Raw genomic sequence first — 23,321 nt, forward strand, 5'->3', positions numbered from 1 at the left:
AATGTTAACAGGACCTTGTTGAAAACGATATACCTGAACATGTTATCCTGCTTCAAGATGTTTTAATAAATAATTGATTGATTAAAGCAATCAATGGTAGACTACATGTATTTACATGTTAGTGTATTTAAGCATGTTTTGAGCACAATCTATTACATCTGGAGATATGCTGATGATGTTATAGTATGAGACTGGGAAAGATTTATCTATAACCTCTAGATTACATATTTATTTCACATTTTAATCTATTTTCAATGTTAACAGGAACTTGTTGAAAACACAATATACCTGAACACTGTTATCCTGTATAAAAATGCTTTAATAAATAATAGATTGATAAATTAAAATAATTAATGGTAGACTATTTGAGTGTATTTGAGCATGTTTCTAAACATTTTTGTCAAGAAGGGGGAGGGGGTGGTGGAATCTATGTGCTAGGTTCCTTTAAAAAAAAAACCTTTTGATCAAGATTGACTTCGATCGTGATCTTCATGATTTATATGCCACTCACGCCGACCTCACAAATGAGGACCAATCACATTCATCATTACAGGCATTCCATGTTCTTTGATGCCCTTGAAATCGGTAACATAGTTTGGTTTTACATGTGAAAGGTATGTGTGTGTGTGTTTGTTAATTACAGTCCACTCCCGTTATAACGAGGTGCCCGGGACCAAGCCAATTACCTACTAGTGTAATGAAATATCGTTATACTGAACACATAGGCACACGTATAGACACATGTGCACATGCTTGAAGTTGGGACCAGGAAATTGAACTTGTTCTAACGAAATCTCGTTGTACTAGTATGTTGAAATGACTAGCTAGAAAATACATATCTTTGTATTGAATGTTCTTGCTCATGTACAATAAAATAACGTGTGTATTAAAATTCCTGACTTTTGCGCCTAAAATCTCAGTTCCAAACATTCATTATGCTATTTTGCTGGTCACTTATGCCCCTTTATTCTACACTGTCTGACTTCATCTGTCCTTTCTCTCTCTATTTTTCATTACTTCGTTCTTTTTTCCCACCAATTTTCTTGTATAATACTCCACTCCCGTTATAACGAGGTGCTCGAGACCAAGCCAATTACCTCGTTATAACAAAATCTCGCTACATGTATACTGAACACATAGTTACATGTGCGCATGGTTGAAATCGGACTAGGAGAAATGCCTCGTTATAACAAAATCTTGTTCTATCTGTGGTTATTATAACGGGAGTAGACTGTACTGCTCTTTCTCTCTCTCTCTCATTTCTAAAAATTCTATTTATCACAAAATCATTACAAGGGAAAGGATATAATGGAAGTAATGGGCCATACGATGTTAGTTTACTAATCGTATTCTTGAGATGCATTTAACCATCATCATCATCATAGTTATCTACATTTAATCATTAATTAATAAAGATATCCTCACATAATTCAACATTCATAATCTTTTTCTAAGCTGATCTATTATACAAAGTCTTATTCTTTATTTGTATACAGCAGAAGGCATGAGCTGGAAAGGAATATGCAAGACAATGCTTAGTTCATAATTGATATTAGTTTTCAACAAGTTTTTTATTTGAGCTGAAAATCTACGTTAACACATGCCTCACAGTCAAGTATCAACTGACTCTACAATCTACACACTTTTCCAATGACCAGCGAGGAGGATGATTACTTGACGAACAAAAGGTTGAATAATTGCACTTTAACTGCTGGTAAAACAAAGCATATTTAGATTCAGTTAGAGTGCATACATGTAGATTGATATTTCTAAATGCATATAGAGCATTATTACCTATACAAGGCATTTTAGCTGCAAAATAAAAACTTGTATTTTGCGCGCTACTACGAATCCCCAACCGGAGGAGGAAACATTTGCGATGTCGCCTTCTTCCGGGTTTTCCCTGTAGACCACTTTACAAAAACAGAGGGCGATATTGAGCGATGTTCCACCCTTAAAGATGAAGTTGAGTTCTGGTCATGTGATTGCATTGTGAAAGAAACGGTGTGGAATCGACCAGAAAAGGTTGATCATCTAGCATATAAGAATTTGTGTGTATTGCAAGGTTGTGGAATCATCAAAATGATAAGAAATTTGGCCAAGTCTTGGTAAAGTTACAAACACTGTACACAGAAAGATGTATATGGGACTACACAGACACGTGGCGTAAAAATCCTACCCCCGAGTTTTACGATGTTACATGACATATTTAGAATATGAAGGCATTTGAAAAGCCATGCTTTTCAGGGAACATGTCCTATCTGATGTTCTTCCACACTTGCATAATAAGAATGATAACGCTCACAAATCATTTTTCACCTCTTCCCAGAACTCAACCTTCTCTTTAAAAAAAATTAATTTTTTTTTTTTTTTTAAATAAAATAGGTAATAATAATTATATTGACTGGGCTTCTTTCGGGGTACATCAGACATATTGACCGCGCTAAGACCATATTGCCCTTGTCTTCGACTCGGGGCAATATGATCTGAGCTTGGTCAATATTTCCGATGTACCCCTCAAGCCTAGTCAATATAATATAAATGCGCCATCTTTCGATAAGAGTTACATAGTTTGTACAGGCTCTCAATTCAAATAAAGAAGAGAGTGAGATAATGGATAGACAGCCTAAAATATTTTGTTTTGACATTTTAACTTCTGAATGTGTTTAAGAGTTTTTATAATATTTTATGAATGATTTTTTGTTTTTGTAAACTTGCTGAAGCTCCACTGTCAAAAAAAAAATTATAAAAAAAATAAAAATAAATAAAAATAAAAATAAAAATAATCTTCCAGATCTCATTCCCCTTGTAGGTCAGACATCCTTTAGCATCACACAGAATACATAGGCTATGAGGGGGGTAAATTGTACATGAAAACTGCCATTCTATTATGAGCATGTGCTAAGCTAGGGGAAAATACACTCCACCCTCTATTGTAGAAGATGGTTGTGTAGTCGACAGGTGTATGTTGTTTCCTTAGGGTGGAGCATAGCAAGTTTGCAAAAAATATATATGTTTCAAAACATATTTTTATCAAACACATTCAGCAGTTTTAAATATCATAAGTTATATGTTCAGGACTTCAAACCAACTGGAATCAGCTTGCACTTACATGGCACAGCCACAGTGATTCTGTTTTGAAAACAAAAATTGACAAAAATAAGATGCTTAAATAAACACAAATCTATTTACTGAAATTCGTTTTACTGAATGAGATAAGGGCTCAAAATAGTGCAAATACCGGTAATTTAATGTTATCTTCGGGTAAACTTTATATGCTCCTGACCACAATTTACAGGGCAGAATGTGTTGGTCTATCTGTTAACATAACTACTATAAAGTGAATTTTTAAGACTTTAATTTCTTGAAAATGTTTGATATTTTTGTACATATATTCCCACTCCGAGAAAAGTTCAACCTATAAAAGCTCTTTGCAGAGATGATTCATACAAGAACTTGATTTAGGATTATCTTACTGATTTCCTGGAATTACAATTTTTACAAGAACAGGCAGTTTCATTTTTAATCCTATTTTGTTTGAATATCCAATCATATGTTTTGCAGTTTACATTTTTAGAATACAAATTTGTGTAACTCCAGTTTTCAGAGCAAAGTACATGTAGCATAATGTAATAAAAAACTTTTGAAAAACTGACAGTTAATAAGGACAGATACATTTTGGGTGTCACTGTGGGCTTCAGGTCAGGACTTTTCAGGGAAATTACTGTGTTTGACTCATTTCTTGAAATATACTTTAAATCATGGAGATCTACCAAAAAAGTATTTGATCAGCACAAAAGTGCAATGATAAGTTTTAATATTTTCTACTATTTCGGTAAATCTTTCTTGATTGATGTAGAACAATTTAGACATGTTTAGAGGCCCTTTATCTTCAAGTGTCCATGAGCTATCATGGTAGAAATTGCTGGAAGCAAGTGTCCAAAATACATTCCTCTAAGATGATGCAACTGTTTTCCCACCCACTCCTGATCATACAGAACATCTACAATCACTTGCTCAGATGGTGTCCACACAAGAAAATTACACTTACTTTTACCAGAACAATGCATTGCTATTTGCACCTGGTAATAATAGCCAGAACCAGCTGTAGTTTGGCGTAGAACGTAGTTTCCATTCACAACACGTACATCATATTTGTTGGCCTGAAGCATGTTGGTTAAACTGCCATTGTACTGTTCAAGTTTCTTTTCAGTTGGGCATTTTATCTCTAAAATTGTGTCTCTGTCCACAATCCCATCAAGGCTAGCACCCAGCCAGTTGTCAGTTGGATGGACAACCAGTCCAGTAGATGTAATTTTCTTGCGGAAGGTGTGCTCATAGTAGCTCCGAGCTATCGGTTCACATTCTTGGCCATAGCGAGTAGAGGAGTTTCCCATGAATCTGTTATTGAGTTTTCTGTCCAACCAATTCTTTGGGTCGGCCTTCTTCGGCACTTCAAAAGCCCCACTACTTGTAATTCGGATCTTGCGTTGATCTTGCCATAGTGCTGAATCTTGAGATGTGGTAGCTGTTGCAAGGTGTTCACGCTGCTGCTCATCACAGGTAATGTACTTCTCATACACCTTGTTACAAAGATCACAATCTCGGGCCTCACAATTGCCATGGTTCTTCGGTAGGCCTAAATGGGCCTTATCTGATGAAAAGTTCACTGCCGTAGCCTTGAGAACATGATTTAAGATTGTCCCAGGGATGGCGGCCAGGCCAGCCACTGGATCAGTTGTTAAATGTCTGATGACATCTTCATCTGTTTCGAATGCCGTGGTTATTGCAAATGTTGATTTGGCAACAGTGTTGTCTCCAGCACGGATGTTTTCAACAGAGTCTGGGAGAACATTTGTCGACGTTGACTTATTCCACAAGCATTCCACATCTGTACATGCTACACCAATGTAGCCTTTGAGAGCGGCTTGGTTAATCTTGTAAGCAAGACCTGCTGTGTGGCTGCAGCATCTGCCTTGGTTAGCCATACAGTCACATTTAACTTCAAGTATTTCAGCTTTGTCTCTTTGTATTGTCACTTCTACTTCATGGTACTTGTTAATGGATTGGGAGTATCGCACTTTTCCCTTCAGCACGATGACCTCTGTACTTCGCAAACGGTGTGTTATTTGACCAACCCATCCAGATCTTAGATAGTTTTGTCCCTCAATCAGAGATCGGTAATTAGCATTAGGTTGCTCATCACAGGCCAAACGCTTTAAGAAGTAATCCTGGATACCTACCGAAAAAAGGGTGAAAAAGTACATACTATTTAATTCCTGCTCATGTAGTACATATGCCTAATGATTTTACAGTTTAAAGTTGTTTTTTTAAATTTAATTTCATTTTGAGACGTATTTTGCTCGTTCCTGCATTTCATTTTATTTCATTAATTTCAACATTCGCATTGTAAGCACATAGATCTTTGAAAAGAAACTTAACAAAACATTATTTTTTTTTTTAATGGTAGACCTATCATCTTTTTATGATCATGCTTGAACATGATCGCAGTCACTCTTTATCTCGCTCTCCCGGGTGCTCCATGCACAATTGCACACACACACATACCGCAATGCAGCAACATGAAGCGGATCTTCCCTGTTGAAACCCCATTGGCAATACTCTATCAGATTAACACTATTTTATGAAGAAAATTAAGTAAAAAGTAATTGAACTACATATTGCATCATACCTTCTTCTGTTAGATATGGCCATTGCTGTAATCCCCCCATGAATCCATATTTAATTTATTTAAAAAGAATTAAAACAAATAAAAAATTATAATTCATATAGATCTAGATCTAGAGTCTAGAAGGTCTAGATCTAGATCTATTATAAGTAAGTAAATTGCATATGAACGCAATTTATCAATGTCATGCATCAGTGTGCATGGATGATCAGGATTTAATGATGTATTCATCTTCATTTTCAGTTTTTAAATACATTACTGGTCAATTTCTTTTTTGTTGACTGTACAAATGTGAACCATTATTTGTAAAAATTCACGAAGTGAAGACAATAACAATAAACAATTCACTTTACTTTAGTCTATAGAATTGAAAAGGGAAGACGGTACCCATATCATTTATCATCTAAAAAAACTGACGAGAAAAAGGTGAATTAACACGAATATTTTACTCCGAAACTCCACTGGAGCGACGGACAATTTACAATCAGAGGCTCTCCGCCGGTCGCGAAGCAGCAGCTGACGAGTAGCCTCGCCGTCAAGTGCCCCATAACTTTAGATTGTTTGATCGAGTCACTGAAGGTATGCAAGGCTGCCGATCTCGACTGTAACTTGTTAGACTTAACTTAGACTAGTATAAAAATAATTGTTTTTTACTTCGTCTTCGTGATTGTTTGTGGTACAAATCATAGGCCTACCTTGATCTGTTAAAAAAGGCCACTGGCGAATGTCGTCGACCCAATTATCCATCTTGGTCTGGAAATTGTAGGGGGAGGGGAGTTGTAGCTACGATGTCTTCAAATCAATAGCTATACAGCTCATCATCTCGTATTAAGCTGAACACCTATATTAAAAAGAATGAACCCTAAATCAACCAAGTGCAATCAATTTTTCCTCACTTATTCCTTTTACCAATAAAAGAGGTCACTTTTAAAGACCAACAACAAAGCTTTGTCTTGTCACATTAGTCTTCACCTTATTAATATTATATCTAACTTAGCATCTGATAATTCAAATACTCAATACATCATTCTTTCTTTGTCCTAACAGAAGAAAATGACACTATTAGCTTGATTAATTTAAATCATCCCAACAATAAGGCTTTCAAGAAACAACGGTCGTGTGTTATGAGCTCGCCACCCAAATAGGGTGGTACTGTTACGCTCTTTGCTATTTTTCAGCATTAATTTGTAAATTTTTCCAAAAGTAATAAAGTTTATTTAACAAGTTTGGTATCATTTTGAAGCTCAATTAGTGTGCTAGCTCCCTGTGAAATATCATTGTTCTAGACTCTGGCGGAGTTACGACGTTTTAAGTAGGGGACAGTAGGGGTGGTGCCGGAAGCGGCGCAGCCTGTACAAAGTCAATGGGAAATTTGAGATTTTGTGGTTGATTTTGGGAAAACTTAAATTTCTCTGCCAATTTTTGGAATATGACTATAAATTTGGTACCAAATTGAAGCTTATGAGCTGCTTTATACCATCATATCACTAAAAAATGGGTTTAATGTTGCAATAGTACTTGGCAAGATCCAACCACCTAACAACTTTGAAAATCGCTATTTGTTTAATGCTAAAGTTCAGGTCATTGTATTTTTAATTCTAAAACTGTAAACCATAGGGAATTATACATTGTTTGAAAGGTTTTAATGTCTTCTACCAGAATATAACAATATTTTTGCCATTTAGGTGATGTAGATATTGTTATGTAAAAACAATGAGATTTTAAAAAAAATGTAAATTTCTTCAGACTAGATGTCTAGTCCTCGTAACTTTTTTATCTTGCACATGGTATACTTTTTTAATGCAGATTTAGATTCCTTGTGGAATTTCCTTTCAGAAAATGTATACTTTTGTAGGGTAGGGTGTATACTTTAGGAGATACAGGTTTTTGAAGTGAAGAAGGCGCTGTGCGTAGTAAACTTGGCATGTAACGCAAAAGGCGGCGACCTTATAACACACGACCCAATCCATATTAACCAGTTTGCTTTACAATATATAACATCACTCTCTGTGTCGTATGTATAGATATCATAAATGAATTAAACAAATAAAATTCATGGATAACATTACTGAATATTCTATTGGTTAATAATTTGTGATCTATAGACTAGATCTAAAATTATTAACCAATAGAATATTCAGTTATTTTCATGCAAGTCTTCATACAACAATGATCATGAAAACATTTAAACATTAAACATTGTGTAATCGTACCTCCTGAAATAGAGTACCAGAAGAACTGTCTATCAAGGCAGGCCCACACGGTCCCTGTCCTGATCACTCGGACCACTGCAGCCGACCACCTTCACGACCGTACCAGCCAACTGCAAGTTCCATCCACGAAAGAACTCCTAAATAAATGAACACATCATTTCCTTATAATATCCATTATGAAATTATCAAAACCAAACATAGATTAGTCCTCAACAGTCAGGGGCGGCGGAACCGGGGGGGGGGGGGGGGGGGGGGGGGGGGGGGGGGGGGGGGGGGGGGGGGGGGGGGGGGGGGGAGCACAGTGCCCCCACCCACTTTTTCAAGCACCCTAAAAGTGCCCTTTTCAAGACTAAAAAGTGCTCCTTTTTCTTACCTTAAGAGTCCTTTTTATACTTAAAATAGATATTTTAAATTTCTTAAAAGGGGCACTTTCAATGCTAAGAAGTGCCCCCTTTTTACTAGATAGATAGCATAAATGAATTAAACAAATAAAATTCATGGATAACATTACTGTAACTTTAGATCTAGATTCTAGTCTATAGATCACCAATTATTAACCAATAGAATATTCAGTTATTTTCATGCAAGTCTTCATACAACAATGATCATGAAAACATTTAAACATTAAACATTGTGTAATCGTACCTCCTGAAATAGAGTACCAGAAGAACTGTCTATAAAGGCAGGCCCACACGGTCCCTGTCCTGATCACTCAGACCACTGCAGCTGACCACCTTCACGACCGTACCAGCCAACTGCAAGTTCCATCCACGAAAGAACTCCTAAATAAATGAACACACCATTTCCTTATAACCTCTAGACTAGTATAATATCCATTATGAAATTATCAAAACCAAACATAGATTAGTCCTCAACAGTCAGGGGCGGCGGAACCGGGTGGGGAGGGGGAGCACAGTGCCCCCCCCCCCCCCACTTTTTCAAGCACCCTAAAACTTATAAGTGCCCCTTTTCAAGACTAAAAAGTGCTCCTTTTTCTTACCTTAAGAGTCCTTTTTATACTTAAAATAGATATTTTAAACTTCTTAAAAGGGGCACTTTCAATGCTAAGAAGTGCCCCCTTTTACTAGATAGATAGCATAAATGAATTAAACAAATAAAATTCATGGATAACATTACTGTAACTTTAGATCTAGAGTCTAGACTAGATCTAGACCCTAGGCCTACATTATTCTAGTCTATAGATCACCAATTAATATTAACCAATAGAATATTCAGTTATTTTCATGCAAGTCTTCATACAACAATGATCATGAAAACATTTAAACATTAAACATTGTGTAATCGTACCTCCTGAAATAGAGTACCAGAAGAACTGTCTATCAAGGCAGGCCCACACGGTCCCTGTCCTGATCACTCAGACCACTGCAGCTGACCACCTTCACGACCGTACCAGCCAACTGCAAGTTCCATCCACGAAAGAACTCCTAAATAAATGAACACACCATTTCCTGGCAATCCTATACTTTAGTGTGTTTTATTATTTTGGGTTTCTAACTTCAGTTAACAGCTCTACGTGCATATCATAGGGTTAGGGTTAGGATTAGGGTTAGGGTAGGGTTAGGATTAGGGTTAGGGTAGGGTTAGGGTTAGGGTTAGGGTTAGGGTTAGGTTTAGGTTTAGGGTTAGGGTTAGGGTTAGGGTTAGGGTTAGGGTTAAACTGAAGTTAGAAACCCAAAATAATAAAACACACTAAAGTATAGGATAGCCATTTTCCTTATAACCTCTAGTATAATATCCATTCATGAAATTATTAGATTTAACTGTTAGATCCCTAACTGTTAACGTTAGACCAGTTAGAATCTAGATCTAGGTCTACGTCTGTTCAACATACATAGGTCTAACGTTACAACGGTACACCGTACACACGCTCTGTGTATCACGTCCCGGCAAATATTATTAGAACTCTAACACTAACACTAGTAACAGTTACAACTCTTCTCTCAGTTTTGTACTTGACTTACATGTTAAACGTAGTATTATGTCACCATGTCAACGTAGTCCTGCATGATATATATGTCATCCTGCACCACCTGCAGTTCTCCAAACTGGAGACAACCAAGTGAAGAAACAACATACGGTATCAAACTGCACTACGTCAGTGCTTAATTTTCTTGCATATTTTCGCGCGCTGCGCTGTACTAGCTGCAGTCAGCTCAGACGCCCCCCAGTTATGGCGTCACCTTATGAGGGCGCACTTCCACCAGAAGTCCAGGGGGGTTCAACTCCGCTTCTGCATCCGTCTAGCCATGGGGAAATTTTGGAGGGTCAAAAGTGCACACTGCTTCCACTTGTCGTGTATTAGCCTATGAAGACGACAAATTTTTAGTGCACCAGCGAATTGGGGATTTTGGACTGCGCGCACCGCGTAAAATATGTAAATTAGAATTTGGAATATTCATGAGCTCATTTCCACTTATTAGCATATTATCGTAATGAAAAAAAGACAATGCGCATGCGTTACTCTAGACAGAATCCTTGGGCCGAATAAATGTAGAACAAAGGTTAGAGTTAGGTTAGACTTAGTTGGGGCCACAAACTTCACTGTCACCAGGATGGAAAGTACATTTTTTTTAAATTCAGTTCAGTTAAAAGGCAAAAATAATGACCCCATTTCACTGTGGTACCTCAATTCATTGTTTACCTTTTTTGTTTTGTTCGTTTATTAACTTAAATTTTTTTTTAATCAGAAAAATTGCACTGATCCTTTAGCCCACTCAACAAGTGATATATTCATATTTTTAGTGTCCAAATAATGAATCATTCTAACCTCGACTTCAATGATCTTCATATTGTGCCCCATCCCAAATGAAATTTCTATTTTGTCTCCTTCTTTCATTCTTGCATTCGTCGCCACTGATTTTTTTTAAATCCCCCCCCCCCATCAGTAACATTTTCAATACAGGGACCCCTTCCAATATTGACATTTCCATAGGCTCTATTACCCTCCCTCCCCCATCCACACCCCAATTACCTATGCTTTCATCATTTTGGCATTGACTTATTCTTTAATTAACCCCCCCCCCCCCTCATCTTTATTGTAAACCATTTTTTATATTATATTTATACATTAGTCTTGCCCACTCTCTTGTTACATTTCCGCTTTCTCTCTCATTAGGAAAGACGGTTAAATCTATCTCGCTGATGCCAGATATAAACAAACATCAAATGGTCGAACACCGTACTCAATTCTACACAAGACTGCATCAGCCCCCATCTCACCTCAGTCATAGAGCATTATCATTACAGAGTGCCTACTTTACATCATCATAATCACCAGCATCATCACATATATTTCACAAAATAAGAAAATGAAAAGAACAGAATTAAGCAGTATTAACTAATTTATTAACATCTATGAACTCATTTATCAACATATTTTGTTTCTATAAAGATCTTTTTAAATCCAACATGACATCAACAAAAGGATGACAAAAGGATGGGGGAGGGGGGGGGGGGTGCTGTCTCTTGAATTCAAATTTTTCAGTTGTAAAAGTTTACTGTAGATTTTGAGAAGAAAAAAAATCAATAATATCAACATGCTATTTTATTATGTAAAGCACAGGTATATACTGAGTTTTATGAGTACTTTATCTTACATCGGACATCATTGTTGTTTTTACTACTACCTGTATTATCATTATTATTACTGCTATTATCATGATCATTGTCATTATTGTTACTATTTGTAATATTGTTATTATTATTAATGTTATTAATTATATTACTACAGTATTACTATCGAACTACATCATTTTATCCCCCCCCCCCTTCAATTTACTATCCAGTTCAGCATCCCTAATATATTTGTCAGAACTTGACTTAAGATTAAATATCAAAAAACTATGTTTCATGTACACGTATTTAAAAGAACAAATGATTACTTTCATGATCCTCGATATATCTTCTTCTTTTTCTTCTGGTAATCTTCAAAAGGCGTTGTAGCCTATCACGAAGATGAATTAATACTAAAGATTACAAGTGGTGTGAGGAAGATAGATTGTTTCTAAGTGGGATAAGGAGAGTAGATGCCTCAGAAGTAGTCCCTGGCAGTTCTCTGGACTGTCAGCATGCACTATATTTGCTGGAAGTAAGTTCCATTAACTTTGGGACAGAGTGTTGGGCAAATACAAACTTGTCTATGTTGCTTCTGGCTTGGTGCAACTGGAGGGTCATGTCATGGTACTTCCTGCTCGTGATTTGTTAAAGCCCATCTGTACTAGTTTGGTCAGGGGGATTAGACCACCCTGCAAGGTCACTTACAGGTGGTTATCTCATCAAATCAGCTCTCAATTAATATAAGAAAAAGAGGATCATGGGGGACCAACAGGCACCGATTAGGCATTGTTTGCTATATAGAGGGCGCAAGTAGCTATAAGTAGTGCAGTGGGAAAATTTTCAAGGGAGAGCGGAGAGACCATCGACTATCTTGTGCACCATTCCCAGTCTTCTTGCAGAGTGCCTTGTAGTTGTAGATATAGTAGGCAACTAAAGGTGCTGATCATCTCAGTCAAACTGCTGGTTCACTTGTGGTCCCCATTGTGAAGTAGCGTCCTGGACATCTGAGATGTTATAGGGATCCCAGACACAGGAACAGTTCTCAAGATGAGGGTGGACTAGGGACTTGTACAAAAGAAGCCTGGGTATCAAACCTTCTGCAAGGGACAACCTGCATAATAAAAACAAAAAGAGAGGAGAAATCAAATAAGATTAAAACTGCTGCATTATATTGGATTTTCAAAAATAGATCTAGTACCTTTCCACTTTGTTTAGGTCTTGCATTTTAATTTTATTAAAAAATGATAAACTTATGTCTATCTGATAGGGCCTTTTTTGAAAAGAAGAGTAAAGGTTTAGATGTATTTCCAATTATTTTAAAAGTAATTTCCAATTTATTTTAAGTTATTATTTGCTAGACTTTTGTGAACAAAGGTTTGTTAGATATAATGTAATATTTAGGAAAAAATGCCTTTGGGTACATCTTTTAATATGCTGAGAGAATAAACTGTAGCAACACCATAGTTTGTCACCTAAATAAAAAGCTAGATCGAGAATAAATGAGAATTACAAGATATAATGCAACACAAGATGACAGTTCCCCAAATCTTTGTATATAGTTCAAGCCGAGTGCGGTGTTCGCATGGGCTTAGATTATACAGCCTGAATATTTTCGAACTTCATACAAACATACCTTGCCAGAGTTCAACTTAGGTGTCCTGTTCTTGATTAGATCTACACCATAACATTTGATGATCAGGTCCTGGTGCTCTTTGTTGCACTTCTGTGATCATTATCTGCTTCTTTGTTCCATAGGATCTACAATTTAAAGAAAACATAAACTTAGTAAGGTTCCTGCTAATATCAAATGCATGCATTAGTTATCAGTTTATAACTTTGTTCATGTCCTTTAATAGAGAAAGAAATATCCATATCATATGTAGGGTTGGATCCAGAATTCTCACCAACATAAAACTAAAAGGGGTGGCATAAAATCCTGAAAATAAACTAATTATTTCAAACAAGGCACAATGACATGAGTAAGAGCAAAATCAGGGAAAGAGGGGGGGGGGGGGGGGGGGGGGGGGAGGAGGAGACACCTTTTTTGTTTTGTTTTTGTTTTGTTTTTGTTGTTGATGGTAGATCTAGCCTAGAAGTAGATCTAGATCTACATTCAAACTAAGCTGAATCTGGACCTGGATCACAATAATGACACATGTGCACGACTGTAGTCTAGTGGAGCAAAAACGAGACTAGACCCATGGCTATGGAATTCTTTGCTATGGCATAACACAAGCTATAGGCCTAGATCTAGGTCTAATTGCCTATTTTCAGTATTATTAGTAGGTGGCTCTAGACCTAGATCTAGACCCGTCCCTAGACCTATGCCACATCTGAAAAAGGGGGCACAGAATGATTAGTCTATGCACCCCCCCCCTCTCCATAAATTCCACATCATTATTTGATCCACCTACACCAGGCATTTATTTAGTCTTTCTTAATTAGAATGCATTAGGCCTAGAATCTAGCCCTAGCTAGATCTAGGCCTAGATCTATACTAGATGCGGGGTTAAATGCTGTTTATATAATAAGTGCTAGATCTAGACTAGACCGAAAGCTTCAGTCTCTATATCGTTGGTTGTTCCACTGAGACTACGTCTGGCTCCACTACTACACTAGACCTCTGCTTAGGCTGAAGAGAGGAGCCGACCCTACCCAAATCAAGGGCTAACGAACAAAAGAGACAGAAAATTCAGGCCAGACTATGCTATGAATACTAGCCTAGCCCTAGGCCTAGGCTTTACAGTAACACACTGTAAGTTATAGCCGCGCCAGCTCAGGAAACGCAGTCGCTTCCCAAGACGAAAATCCAATTGAATCCCCATTGAATGTCCCCATTGAATCCAATTTGGAGTAAATGGAAAGTGAAACAATGGGTACCCATTGAACCAATGGGGACCAATTGCCAATTGGTTCCAATGGGGACCAATTGCCAATTGGTTTCAATGGGTACCCATTGTTTCACTTTCCATTTACTCCAAATTGGGGACCAATTGCCAATTGGTTCCAATGGGGACCAATTGCCAATTGGTTTCAATGGGTACCCATTGTTTCACTTTCCATTTACTCCAAATTGCCAATTGGTATTGAATTGGGATTCAATGGGGGCATTCAATGGGGATTCAATTGGTAAATCGATCCAGTTAGAAGAACCAGTAATAAATTATTGATACTTCATAATCGATATTAGCAACAGTCCACCAATTAGGTATATTCCTATCTCATTTGCATTAACTTCATCACAATGATCATTTGAAGTGAATTCAAGAGTTTCATTTACAATGACATTGGCTCGTACAAATATATATACTAAATATGTATATTGTTTCTTGGTTAGTAATCATATAATCAATATATAAATCAAAACATCTATTGCTAAAACGTAAATGTAATTGTCACATGATCAGACAAAATAATCTATTGGTTAATAATTGCTGAAGGAATAAAGAAATCACAAAATTGATGTGCATTGTCATAATTTGCTTAACAAATCATGATAAATTTATTTTTCTGTGACACGTGTAAAGTGATAATGAATATTCATGAGATGCCTAGATTTGTTGGTTTCAATTGGCCAATTGGTTTCAATGGGACCAATTGAAGTCCAAATTAAGGCCAATTGGTCCAATTGAAACCAATTGGGGACCCATTAAAGTCTAATGGGGCCTAGGCCAATGGGGCCAATCCGGACCAATTGAAACCAATTGGGGACCCATTAAAGTCTAATGGGGCCTAGGCCAATGGGGCCAATGGGGCCAATTTGTCCAATGGGGCCAATCCGGACCAATTGAAACCAATTGGGGACCCATTAAAGTCTAATGGGGCCTAGGCCAATGGGGCCAATGGGGCCAATTTGTCCAATGGGGCCAATCTGGACCAATTGAAAACATCTGAGGTCCCATTGAAACCTGTTAAAACCTATTGAGACCAATTGAAACCAATTGAAACCAATTGAAATTTCAATTGGTGTTCAATTGGTTTCAATTGGATTTTCGTCTTGGGTTCTTGGTGGAGTGTTACAGCCGGCTAGAACCGGCGGATTGAAGATCATAAACCGCTCGACGAGATCTCATCGGCTTGGTCACTAGCAATGAGCCATTTGCGCAGTCTCCAACAGGTCCACATCTACGACCGATTACTATCGGAAATCAAGCTATGAACTGAACTTAAAATTATGAGATGTGCTCTAATGAAATAACCTACGGTAAAATCCTGATTGTTTCTGAAAATACTACCGTCGATGACTTAAATTAGAGTTCATTCAATCAGTTAATATTCTTTGGTCAGAAGAAAGAAAAGAGGATGGGGAAGGGGGTTAACCGGGTAATACGTTGTGACAATGCGGAGAGCCCCTTACTGCAATGACGAACACATCACAATCATTTCAGATATCTTCACACAAAATTTATCTTTACTTACTTTTTTGGTATCCGTATGGTATCACTTTGATGTCGATGTTCGCCTGAAGATTTTCTGCTCAACTGAGATGTATTTGACAAACTTCTATTATAATAGAAATTCACTTACAAGAAAAATGTTTCATTGTTCGTAATTGAAAAACTTCAAAGTCGCAGTTCATACAACCGCCATTTTTCATCATTTTCTTGCTCAAATCGTAGGGAATTCTGGGAATGCAAAAAATGTTTTATGCATGACCTAATACATAAAACATTTTGTCGATGGCCAATCAACAAACAGTAGTTGGCGTATTTTTTACGTCATTGCTCATGAATATTCATTGACCCTCCAAAACCGTCGTTCAAATCGGACAAAACCCCCATAATGCATCCAATGCAAAACCTATGAAATGTCAAAGGTCACGATTTTAGTTGGCCCTCTAGTCCTCCTACGGAGGACATACTGTGTATGATCGAATCTCTTTGCAGAAGTCGCCCGAATCGGTGTATATATTACGGTGCAAGGGAGACAATTTTATCGGCAAATATATGTATATATTACTGCGCATGTGCGAAGATCGCGATATCGCATTGGAATAAACTACCTTAAAAAAGAGGGTGCTTTTCACACCATAACGGATATATATTTTTCTTTAAAAAAATAATGAGCAAGATGCACATTATTACGTTGTTAGAATCACATCTGATCTTAGAAATGAATATCCCACACATATACGATTGAGAAAGCGAGATATATCCCATAAACTTTGTGTCTCTCAAATGCACTGTTATATCAACGCCGAGTATACACCCCCATATTTGAAAGGGTTTCTATTTTAAGTTGATGTACCCTTGTATCAAATGGACGGTGCGAACATTGAGCTACAATGTTAACATGAATATTCATGAAGCATTTTGGACACCGTTCCTTGTAAAACTGCATGTATGGGGTGTTGAAACGTAAAGGAGACACGAAAATGTCTCCCTAATCTGGGTGTCTCCTATAAGTAGGTATAATAACACCGGAATGTCTCCCAAATGTCAGATCTTTATATATATATATATATATATATAATATATATATATATATATATATATATATATATATATACCTATATACATTGATAGATAGATAGATAGATTGATTGATTGATTGGTTGAGAGAGATGAATTGCGGCAGAACAATTTTGTGATGACTTTCAATGATAATGAAATTACAATCAAAGTGATTACAAGCAATATGTACCTTTAACAAACCCAGCTCCACTCACAGTTTTGTTACACCCTTGTTGTTTGTTTTTTCCTTTTCGTCAGAGCATATTGGCCGAACCGCTTGCGTGTCATGACGAAGACAAAAGATAAATATAGGTAAGTCGACTATTTTGTAGTCCGAGGGAGATTGAAATACATCGGAAAACAATAACAGCTTCATGACATTTTCTCTTTTAACATTTATATCGGGCTATCATCTAAAGTTTGTTAAAGTGTAGGCCTTATCAAGAATAATAGTTCCTAGTACCAAAGGATTATAGGCCAAGTTTTAGTATCATATGGCCTATAAAGTAACAGAAGTTTACGAGTTCCGAGGCCACGGAGGGGGGGGGGGGGGGGGGGGAGGCTGGAAAGGGAAAAGCAAACTATTTGAAAGAGGTGGAGGGAGAGAAGGAGAAACAGAGACAAAGATCAACAGACAGACAGACAGAACGAGAGACAGCTATAGTGGGGCGGCGCCACAGGGGGGAGGGGGCAGGGGGTGGCCGTCCCTGTCATTTGAAAAAAGGGAGAGGAATTAAGGGAAGGAGAATTATAGGAAAGGAGAAGAAACGAAAAGAAGGAAAAGAAACTAAAGGAAGGAGAAAAAAAAAAAAGAAAAGGAAGGGGACGAGAAGGAGGAAGGCCATGAGAAAGAGAACTATAAAATGTAAATTATGACGTAAGGGAGGGCGGGGGAGAGGGGGAAAATAAAGATAGAGAAAATGAAGAAAAAGAGAGAAAAAGCAAGCCAAATCAGGCGATCAGATTTAGACGAGTCATTATTACATTCACATTACCGGAGGTTCAAATATTGGTTTACGATAAAAAAAAAACCTTTCACCAACTGAAAAAAAATCAAATTAATCCCTTTTATCTCCTAAACCTTATGGCTGATTATTCAATGGCAAATTCATCTATGACAACCCTACTGAAAAATATGGTGACACCCTCCCCCCCCCCCCCCCTGCGTTCTTTTTCTTGTGAGTTGAACTTAAGACTGTTTTCTGTGTAATTTGGCGAACAGTATAATCGAGCCATCTATGCATCAATTTAAAAAATACCCTCAACTTCTGAGGGGGGCACATCCCCCTCAGATACCCCCTGCTTTACGATGTACTAGTCACTTTCGGGGTTCTGGGTGGGGATGGGGTCTCGCGATTCATTAAAAGTGTCATCAAATTCGTCCAGATATTTGTTAGGACAGTTTAGCAGATTTACCTTGTATGCCTACCAATAGGCTTATCAACTGGGACAATCCCAATGTAGACCTACCTCGGAATAGGCCACCGCTTAGCATTATGTGGAGAAGCAAAAGTTCGGGTGAATAATTAATCTACAAAGATTAATTTTTTTCTCTCTATATAGTCTATGTTTGAAAAAGTTTAATGATGGAAACTCACACAAGTTAACATTCGGACACACGCTCTGGATTAATTGCATACAAATGTGCATATTTTAGTTTTAGATTAGCCCCCTCCGATCCCCCTCCCCCTCCTTCCTCCCCTCTCCCCTCCTCCCTCCCCCTCCCCCCCCCCCCCCCCCCCCCCCCCCCTCCTCGAATAGCACGTTGGAAAAGAAGAAACCTTCTTTGCTTAGGTAGTTTTTTCTCAAGACATGTCGTGGAGCTAAATTGATAATTTCGAAACATTTTGATATCATAATTAAACATGATTTCCAAATGCTCTCTGAGATTTTGACCCCCCCCCCCCCCCCCCCCCCCCCCCCCCGCCGGTACCGATAGGCTCGCGCGCTCGTACGTACGCACGTACGTACATATGCGCGCGGTATCATGTCGCACGCGCGCGCTCATTTCAATGCGATATCTTATGAAAGAATGATGGTGCGAGAAAAATGGCTGCGACCGAAGAGTAAGACCACTTTTAAGTTATTTTATTGATTTTCTGTTATTGATCTGTTTTCTATATTTAGCTAATTATATTGTAAATATTTGTAGAAATGGATCTGTTGGTTAAATAGAATGTAATCATTTTCCTAGTGTTGTTTTAGAGAGTTAAACTCATCCCTGAATTTTTAGGAGAATTACTGGTAGCTGACCCATCTTCAACGGGAAATTAGCCCGTGAGCTTATGCCCCGATGCGGGTGTTTGGGTGGTTTCAATAACCACTGGCTGCTCTCTGCTCTGTCTGCCTTTGTTGTCAATATCGAGCGAAGCGTCTTTGTCTAATAATGATTGGAATGATCGGGCATAGTAACCTTGGGCTTTTAAGCTTATGTTTGAAGCTATTTCGTTAGGAATTCTTTTTTGACTTTAAAAATACACTACTCCATAGAATAGATTACTGATTATATGCCCAGGAGGGCATGAGAATTGAGATCACTTGACATGCCCGAGATTAGACCGCAAATGTAGACTATGTCTCTTTCGTTCGTTAGCCTCTTATTTGGGTAGGGTCGGCTCCTCTCTCTATGTAAACTAATAGATTCCTGCATGTAACTTTTAATACCAACACAGGTACAGGTTTGGCATACTGTATTTATCAATTGTCCAAAAAAATTGGGGAAATATCAGAGGAATCTCCCTTATTTGCCATGTACATGTAGAAGAAGAGTTGTGGTCTGGTGGACATGTCAGATGACTGTATATTTAGATCACTCATTAAAATTGATTTATCCCTGTCATGGCACTATTGTGTATATTTGTGTTTTGGCAGGACATTAATCTACATGTGCCACTCTCAACCCAAGTGAGGTAAATAGGTACTGTCTTGTCCCATTCTCGTCTCTGTTGGCATCCCCTTTCCCTCCTCTATTTGGTAGTTCCTTTTGTAGTTGCTGTTGTAGTTACAGACTTCTTCTTCTTCTTCTTCTTCCAGTATAGTACAGTCCGCCGTTGGCGTATTATCGTACCTTGTGCTTGTCAAGTGCTGAGTGTTAATTTAGTTACTCATTATTCATAAGTATCATTTGAGGTGTCCACACTTGTACTTTGTAAGCATTGCTTTTCAGTGGACCCCTCTGTTTCTAATATATATTCCCACATTTGTTGTAAACATGTATAAATGATTGTAATGTTTTGTTGGAAACATAAATAACTTAAAAATTGAAATTGAAAGAAATTCCTTCAATGCTTCTAGTTGCTTGATACTGTATTAAACACAGCTACACAAATGTATCCATTGTCATAATACATGTATGATAATGTGGTGTTTGTACAAGTGGACTGGAAATTATGACCATTTACCCAATATCTTTGGTTTTATAATTGTTTTCCTAGATCCAAGGACTCGCCTCTTCGGAGCCTGAGCAGCTTTAAGTCAGAGATCCCCGGTGGAGATGGACTCGGAGCCATGGATCCTAAAAACTCAAAATCGTAAGTTTATAAGATCCAGCTCAAGTGAAGTCACTTCTTATATCGTCTGTTCAGAGCCAGAAGGGTGTACAAACTTTTAAAATGTCAAAGTAATGCCCTCCTGGCTCCAAACAGAATACATTCAGATGCAAAAACTAGGTAATTTTGATTGATTATAAATCTTTAAGTTACAACTTTTATTTTTTACTGAATATTGCATATTGTTAAGTTAAAGTGTGTAGAACATTTTTGAATGATTGTAAGATACTATTAGTGAGATAAACTACGGTAAGTTACTGCTTTGTTTTCTTAGATAGATTATAACTCTTTGGCAAAGGCAATACAACCTGCTAAAACACAAAAGGATTGTACATGGCTCCTGTCTTGGCATAACACATGTTTCAGCATTATGAAATGTTCAGAAAGTGGGAAGCAAAGGATGGTATTTTAATCATTGAGATCATTAATTAATGCCCTAGTAATATCTGAATCATAAAGATAATTATATATTTAGTCAATCTGACTATTGGGAATAATTGGAACCATTTGAATTTGTGTGTGCACACTGCACAAGCAATGTGTTTTGTAGCCCATTTGTGATATTAAAAAATATATATATATATATATATATATATATACACACATGTATATTTTGTATCTAGAATTCTAGATTATGAAATTATCAAACTTAGTGTGTGGTAGACCAGTTTATTCTGCTGGTTTTAATAAGAGCTCAACTTTCTTGTACCTTCAGCCAAATATCCATTCCAGATAGAGTCTAATCTGTCCATGGTATTGAAGGGATTAAAGATAGTGATATTAGGATTAAGTATATGTACATGTACCTAGCATTATGAAACTGTTTGTTAGTTATAGTATACCGTAGACCACAGTATGGAGCTGCTGATCCCGTTGATTAATATTTAATAGCCTTGAATGTGTGCATGTACGGTATATGCTTTTTTTTTAGCACTTTAGATTACAAACGTGTACATGTAAGTACTGTTTGCTTGCTGTAAACATCAAGGGTCTCTACATGTTCATGTGAAAAAAATTTAAACAATGAAAAATAATTTTATTTTTATTTATTTGTATTCATTTATTTATTTAATTTGTCTGTTTGTTTTTGTTTGTTTATTTACTTCTTGATTTTTGTTTATTCATCCATTCATTTACTGAATATTTAGGTTTTTTTTCCCCTAGTCATCCTCTTCCTTCTTTTTTCAAAAAGTGGCATTCTTTAACCTCTGGGCATATGTTGTCAAGATTTCAGAGAAAAAAATACATGGGGGCTCAGGGCGAATTTGCCCCCGAAATGCCCAAAAGAGCCCCCGAAAATCAGAAAAGAGCCCCCGTAAATTTGCACAGCGTTCAATGCAAAACAAATTTTAATGTGTTATTTTTATGCAGGCAAGCTTGAAAAGTAGCCCCCGAAAAGTAAATATTAATATTTTCCCTGCAAGATTTGATGTACTTATGGATAATTAGAATGTTCAATTAATCACATTTTCATCTCTTAAATGTACAGTGTACAAGATTTCATTAAAATGTGTACATGTATGTTTCAAATTTTGTTAGGAATTACTTATGGTGGTTGACTACTTGTAGTTCAAAGTGTCATAAAAAATAAATTTTTGTAAGAAGAAGAAAAATTATGATCATAGTGACAGTATAATTTACAATTTTACAGATATACATTATTGCCATATATTTAAAGTTAAAATTCAATTAATATGAAATTGATATTTTATGATTAATTAGTCATGTGAGATATTTACTCTACTCAAATACAAGAGGCCTCTAACCAAGGCTTTGTATAAATTCTAGAAATACTAAATACTGAATCTCTTTCTTTTTTTCAATTGTCAACATGTACAAAAAAAAAGTGTGCATGCACACGTATTGTCCTTGCATTTTTGTGCAATGTAGTTTAGCGTGAGCAAGCGAAGGTATTTTGATCTACCATATTCTATACTGACCCAAATTCATCTGACCCCTAGGGCCTAGAAGCCCTAGAGGCTTTCGAACTTATGTGTGAATGCTGCTTATGAGTATCGGCTTGCATGTTATGTCATGTGTAAATGTTGTTGATGTAGTTTTTTGTTTAAAGAACTCTGTTAATTGAGATGAGGAAAGCCAAAATTGGAAGTTTCCTGGTTCTGGGGGCTGGGACACTGGTGGTGATGCATAAAGTTCAAGAGCAATCCAGGTACCGGTACTTTAATTTAATTAGTGGAAGCAGAACCTAAAGCAGCAACCGTGACTTAACAGTTCACTCTTAACAGTTACCGATAACTCTAAATGTACATGTAACTGTACATTACATGTGATGTCAAGTTGCAAGAAAAATGTCTCTGCACAATACACATTTTCTTGTTAGCTCTTGTACAATTCTTCTTTAAAAAGTTACTGGTACTTTAAAGTCTACTCATCCATTTAGCCTCATGTGTCTATAGATGTAATTAAGAATATGATGTCCATGTACACACACTAATGTCTCTTGATTGTTTAAATGTACATTGTACATGTAGGTACTTATAATTTTCATTTAAATTATTGTTTTCATTTTTGCCTATTAAGAGTATTGGTATGGTTGCAGATAAAGGTCCACCTTGTACATGTACTGTGTGATTGGCCTCTTTCATTAAAAACCTCTTTCATCTATTAAAGCTTCACTCTATAGTGAACATGTGTGCAGATTGGATTAGTTGCTTTTTATCTGTATGTCAATGCTGTATGTGTGGTTAAAGCTTGTCTTTTTGTAGTGTAACGTGTTTTTCTGTAAAACACTTTTTTTCTTTATTTGTATTTCCTTACCCTTGCTTCAATGTTCTTGTTTCAATTCATTTGCTTAAAAAAAGGACAAGCATTGTTTAAAATG

General features: G+C 37.0%; 2 protein-coding genes and 2 long non-coding RNA genes across 5 annotated transcripts in view; 1 reads left to right on the forward strand and 3 right to left on the reverse strand.

Moving 5' to 3' along the window:
* Positions 1-3,682: 3,682 nt before the first annotated feature.
* Positions 3,683-4,853, reverse strand: LOC115918148 (the record flags this gene model as incomplete). The annotated part of the gene is made up of 1 exon (XM_030976425.1): positions 3,683-4,853. A coding segment is annotated over one exon (978 nt), but the record flags the coding sequence as incomplete, so codon positions are not given.
* Position 4,854: 1 nt separating this feature from the next.
* On the reverse strand, positions 4,855-10,050 carry LOC100890688. Its single transcript, XR_004062426.1, has 6 exons — positions 9,885-10,050; positions 9,211-9,347; positions 8,548-8,684; positions 7,903-8,039; positions 6,385-6,530; positions 4,855-5,239 (listed from the first exon to the last, which is right to left on the reverse strand). It is a non-coding gene; the product is annotated as an uncharacterized LOC100890688 (long non-coding RNA).
* A 1,382-nt stretch (positions 10,051-11,432) lies between these two features.
* Positions 11,433-16,036, reverse strand: LOC115920768. The gene is made up of 3 exons (XR_004062530.1): positions 15,898-16,036; positions 13,112-13,236; positions 11,433-12,589 (listed from the first exon to the last, which is right to left on the reverse strand). It is a non-coding gene; the product is annotated as an uncharacterized LOC115920768 (long non-coding RNA).
* Positions 16,037-18,911: 2,875 nt separating this feature from the next.
* LOC100887949 overlaps positions 18,912-23,321 on the forward strand; it is a 30,273-nt gene continuing 25,863 nt past the window's right edge. Inside the window, exons 1-2 of one of the 2 annotated variants that reach the window (XM_030977268.1) lie at positions 18,912-18,997; positions 20,366-20,461. In XM_030977268.1, coding sequence (XP_030833128.1) covers positions 18,981-18,997; positions 20,366-20,461 — 113 coding nt within the window. In that variant the 5' untranslated portion in view covers positions 18,912-18,980. Of the gene's footprint in view, positions 18,998-19,754; positions 19,841-20,365; positions 20,462-23,321 lie in introns of those variants that run through there. The other variant, XM_030977267.1, reaches the window with a different exon arrangement.

This window comes from Strongylocentrotus purpuratus, unplaced genomic scaffold (genome assembly GCF_000002235.5).
Source record: "Strongylocentrotus purpuratus isolate Spur 01 unplaced genomic scaffold, Spur_5.0 spur5_scaffold_9, whole genome shotgun sequence".
Classification (NCBI taxonomy): domain Eukaryota; kingdom Metazoa; phylum Echinodermata; class Echinoidea; order Camarodonta; family Strongylocentrotidae; genus Strongylocentrotus; species Strongylocentrotus purpuratus.